This window comes from Triticum urartu, chromosome 5A, assembly GCF_056163025.1.
Source record: "Triticum urartu cultivar PI428250 chromosome 5A, HENAU_Tu73, whole genome shotgun sequence".
Classification (NCBI taxonomy): domain Eukaryota; kingdom Viridiplantae; phylum Streptophyta; class Magnoliopsida; order Poales; family Poaceae; genus Triticum; species Triticum urartu.
Window position 1 is genome coordinate 374,933,995 of NC_141877.1, and position 5,440 is coordinate 374,939,434.

Sequence of the window (5,440 nt, forward strand, 5' to 3'; positions counted from 1 at the left end):
TCGAGAGTACACCTAGGCGTACCATAACTTTATAGAAGGCAGAATTTAGTTACAAGAAAGCTACAACTTGATGCGAACAACGAGCGTAGCAAGAACACCACACCTGGCAAGACCACAGACAAACACCCCCGCTAGACAAGCTACAATGCAAAAAGCCTATCCTAAACTGATACATAGCACCGCGTCTCTACCGACGCCAGACACCTCCAAAGACCACACTTCCGCAAAACTTCTCTTGTCAACGCACCATCCACCCTTAGCGCCTAAGAGAAAGTGGCAGATGAATGGCAGGACTCGATCCAATCTGGGAAGACACAGTCTTGGACTCACCGACGACAAACGTACATAGCGCCACCGAGGATCAGAAAAGGATAGCGGCGAACACCGGAGGAGAGCAACGAGGAGCCAGTCATGTCTCCAAACACAATGCTCCCAACAGAGGAGCGGCGTCGAGGACGCCGCCATCGTGCCGATCCGAACATCGAATCTAGGCTTTCGCCCGGAGACATCCACCAACACCAAGAGCGCGAGGGATGAGGCAAACACGCACGACGATGCCTCCAAGGAGGGGAATGACATCCACGGGTGCCATCACCGCCGGCCCGGCAGAAGCCGTGCAAGATTTTCATCCGCGCGTCGCCCATCTCCACGCCTCCATGGGATTGGCAGTCCCTTCCAAGAAGCCTCACACCGCCGCCACCGCAACACTTGCCGATGTAGCTGCATAGCCGAGGACCGACGACCGACCACCCAGCAGGCAAACCGCGGCAACACCATCCACACCCAGCCTGCACAAGGGTCCGCAGCCAACCAGCACCTCCGGCCAGGTCCAGGACTGCCCGCGACGGCCGTCGCCCACTCCAAGGGACGGCCTTGCGACGATCAGACCCGCCTCTCCACGGAAAAATCCCAGGCCGGCACCACCAGGAAAGCACCACCGCTCGCCACGCCGCACAGGGATGACCGACCGCTCGCTTCTCGCAAGACTCCATCTTGGCCGAGCCATCGCAGCGCCGCCACCAACCTGCCCGTGGGAACCCAGCACCAACTCCCGCTGGCGCCGCCGCCACCAGAACGAGCCACCTCTCCGCTGCCAGACCCCGACAGGCCCTCCGCATCACCACCTCACCTGTCGTGCATCGGCCATAAGCCCTCACCTCCAGCCAGCGCAGATCTGGCCTAGCTCGAGTGCCGCCGCGGTGAGGAGCACCAAGCCGCCACCGGCCTGCGCACTCCGCTGTGACACGCCATCACCCGCCAGCTGTGCCGGGCCTCTCCCCCTCCAGCCAGAGCCCACCAAGGAGACACCTCGCGAGCCTCGTTGGATCGAACCCCGCACGACCAGACCAGCAGGAAGACCATCGCGCGCTCGACCCCGCCACCACCACGCGCCGGATCCGGGCTGAGCAGCCCCGGATCCACTCCCCGACGCCGCCAAAGTGGCCCACCGTACCGGATCTTGCAGCGCCGCCGAAAAGGTCCCCCGCTAGCTGACGAGCGCCGACGCAAAGGAGCCCTGCCGCCACCATCCCTGGGGCACGCACGGCTTCGCCGGCGTCCTCTCCGGCAACGGCGAAGCGGATGGGTGTGTGCGGGGGTGGGCCGGCGGCGGCGCGACGAGGCTGCCCCCGAGCCGCCAGAGGAGGCGACGCGGGGGAGGGGAAAGGGGGGCCTGCACCAGAGTTCTTGAGGGTACGTATTGGGAAGAAGAAATGTAAGTTGGGCTGACCCCTTGCATGTAAGGCGCCATGCATGTCTGCTTGTACGTCCGCGCCATGCATGCCTGCATGTACGCTGACCATGGATGGGTTTGGCCACGGCCGTGCATGTAAGGCGCCATGCATGCCTGCATGTACGCCCGTGATGGATGGCACGGCTGCGTGATGCTCAGCGGATACCGCCGCGTGCGTCGACGACGGCGGAACAGCAGCAGTCGACGACGGCGGAACAGCAGCAGTTGGATCGGCACCGGTCAGGGGAAACAACGGCCGAGAGGCCAGGAACGGAGAGGCCGCGGCGGCCGGGGGGGCGGATGCCATCGGGGACGATCGGGGCAGAGCAGACGCTGGTGCACGTACAAGCACGTATAAGCTGATGGATTTCCTGGATCGATTGCTCGGTTGTACAAGCACGTAGGTGTTGACGATCAGGCGCTAGCGGGCGTTGGCGCTCGCAGTGCAGGGCGGCGCTAGCGGGCGGTGTGCTGGCGCTGGCGGGATCGGTAGCGAGCGACGGGGCGCTGGCGATCGGGCGAGATCGAGCGAGGCAGCCGGCGCGGAAGGTGCGCGAGCGGCGGTGACTGGGGCGACGGCGGCGGCGCGGAGGAGACGCGCGGCGGCGACGGCGGCGGTGGCGGAAGTGAGGAAATTTAAAAAACTGATACCATGTAGAATATATGAATTGCACAACGTATTGCTCTCATGGATATGCACGTATATATGATGTATAATGGTGGGCCACGTATCTCAACTATATAAAGAATTAGGAGATGGACTCAATATGCAAAATGCATATAACGTATATACTCAACATTAAGTTCCATGCGACGATGGCGTGGCATGGTGCGAATAACAGATATGGTACACAGACAGACAGACACACTCTCGCGCAGACATGTTCCCGAACCTAATAGTATTCTTGATGGAGGCTTGCCGCTTGCGAATAAGATTCGATGCGGGGCTCCGTATCGCCGGGATGAGGGTGAGGCACCGGCGGGTATCGTGACCCATGAGCACGAGGAGCTATTGGTGTCGACGGAGGCGGCAGCGACACGGCCGGTGGCACGCCGGCGTCGACGTACGTCTTGGACTTTAGACGGGGAGGCCATGTTGTCCGTGAAGACGGTTGAGACGTGACAGTAACAGGCGGTGGCGCTAGCGGCGTTGGCGGCTCGTGTTTCTTGGATGGCAGGCGGGCAGGCAATGGCATTACCCGTTGCACAGGCGTCTCGTTGGGCGGCACCGGCGGGCGAGGCGCCGGCTGAGGCGGCTCGTATCTCTTGGATGGCACGGCGGCAGGAATTAGTGTCGCCGCAGGCGCCGGCGGCTCACGCGCCCTGTTGCAGGGTGGCACCGGCACATGAGTCGTCACCGTTGACGGTGCCTGGGGCGCCGGCGCTGGCGACACGTGATGAGGAGGCACCAATTCTGACGGCAGCTGACAATAAGGCGGTTGCATGGCCGGCGGCGGCGCCCGTGCCGGCGACACCTGATGAGAAGGCACCAGTTCTGACGGCGGCTCATAATAAGGCGTTGGCACAGCAGGCGGCGGCGCCGTCACGACATGTGACTGCTTCGGCGGATAAGGTTCAGGATCTTTGGCACTGCCGCAGCAGAACCAGATGTTGCAGGAGAGGTTGTCGCAGGAGAGGGTAAGAGATGGACATGCGGACATGCTCGATCACTTGCTCTTATGTATCCACGGAGTACTCCTATCTTTTGCAGATTTCAGTACCTGGCCACATGTTTACGTACGTCTGGGTTTATATAGGAAAGGAAAGCAGGTACACGGCTTGGCTTAGTGAGCCTATAACTTGGGTGCTAAGGATCATTACTTCCGTCTGTATGCATGTATGCTTGATATTTACATTGACTTGACCGAATATAAGTGAGTAAGTGGTCGGTCACTTTGATGAAGGATCCGATTCCATCGACCACTCCAACTTGTAATGCTCTCGCCAAATCATGTCCGTTGGATCCTTGACCCCGTAGGTTTCGAACTACACCTATACAGCAGCTGGTCAAAAATGATTTGTTCCCACGGAATTATTTAAATCCCACCAGTTAGAGCAAGTACGGAGATGTAGAAGTGTTGTAAGACTTCAGATATTATATTTTAACTGAGTTGAAAGAAAAAGAAAAGGATAATGAAGAGAAGCAGACTACTAGCTACAACACGAACTCCTAGAAACTTTGTGAGACAGTGAGGTGTGACCACGCATCAATAAAGTAGTATATATTCATATTTAACTATTGCACTTGTCGGCTATAAGTTTGATAATAGATGTCACAACAACATCATATAACCAGCAACAGACTGTACTATTAATCATGCTTTTAAAAGAATGAGATCTTTTGCCCACTTTTCACACCATTCAAATTCAAAAATAGACGACCAACTGGTGCATGTGCATCTGAGCCTAGGCATCAAATCACGCCTCTCACATTGTTTTCTAAGAACCCGATAATCCTTTCGTTTTTATGAAGCTAAAATATACTTTGTTAATATGTTATAATCTGAATAAAAGAATTCTAGTTAAACATTAAGAAAAGCATGTATATATCTATTCATTGCTCAAGATCCTACTATTATTTAGAAAGGAAAACCTTATCTGTGCCTGGTTCAATGAAATTGGAATTTTAGAAGATTCCTTAGCTTAATTATGGTTGGGGACCAACAGTCGTATGGTGTCTATCCCAAAGAGCATAAGTGCTCCGACAAGTCAGTGAGAATATATACTAGCAAGAGTATCAATGTAATCTATGAAGGCGATGCACAAGTTAAAGCTTAGCGAGCTTCTTTAATCATTCACGTCGCCGCTCCGAGGTTAGGTGAGAACCTCCAATGATTCTTGTATATGATTTTTCTTCACTCCCTCAAAACTTTATAGAACACACACCCATCTCCCTGCCCCCTCCGGTGCAAAGTATACAACTATGTATCCTTCGATGAAAATTGCTTAGAGGTGATTTCTTTTCTCAAAACAGAAACAAAAGCTTTTTTTCGCGAATACGTAGGATGCATATCATTTCATTAATTTGGGAGGCGAGAGGTGTTGGTGTCAAAACCGGCGGATCTCGGGTAGGGGTCCCGAACTATGCGTCTGAGGTTGATGGTAACAGGAGACAGGGAACACAATGTTTACCCAGGTTCGGGCCCTCTCAATGAAGGTAAAACCCTACGTCCTGCTAGATTAATATTGATGAGTATGGGGGTTAAAAGAGTTGATCTACCACGAGATCGCAATGGCTAAAACCCTAGAAGTCTAGCCTATCTGATTATGATTGTCCCTATGAAATAAACGCTCCGGTTTATATAAACACCAGAGGGGACTAGGGTTATACAAAGTCGGTTATATAGAAAGGAAATAGTACATCCGGTCGCCTAGCTTGCCATCCACGCAAAGGAGAGTCCTATTCAGACACGGGAGAAAGTCTTTTATCTTGTATCTTCATGGCCCAATACTCTAGCCCATGTCCAACAGGCTGGATGCCCGATGACCCCTTAGTCCAGGACTCCCTCAATAGCCCCTGAACCCGGCTTCAATGACGAGGTGTCCGGCGCGCAGATTGTCTTCGGCATTGCAAGACAGGTTCCTTCTCCGAATACTCCGACACAGTCTTCGAACAACGAACGTGTCCGGATCTGCAAAACAAGTACCACACACCACCGCAGAGAGTTTATTATTTCACGAGTTCCATCTGCTGACAACTTTTTGTAA

The 5,440-nt window shown here is 54.5% G+C and overlaps 1 protein-coding gene across 1 annotated transcript; it reads right to left on the reverse strand.

Moving 5' to 3' along the window:
- Nucleotides 1-2,278: 2,278 nt before the first annotated feature.
- LOC125556011 (uncharacterized) lies at nt 2,279-3,522 on the reverse strand. Its single transcript, XM_048718814.2, has one exon. It carries the CDS (start codon nt 3,391-3,393, stop codon nt 2,626-2,628), a length of 768 nt encoding a protein of 255 aa, XP_048574771.2. The 5' UTR covers nt 3,394-3,522; the 3' UTR covers nt 2,279-2,625.
- Between the last annotated feature and the right edge of the window lie 1,918 nt (nt 3,523-5,440).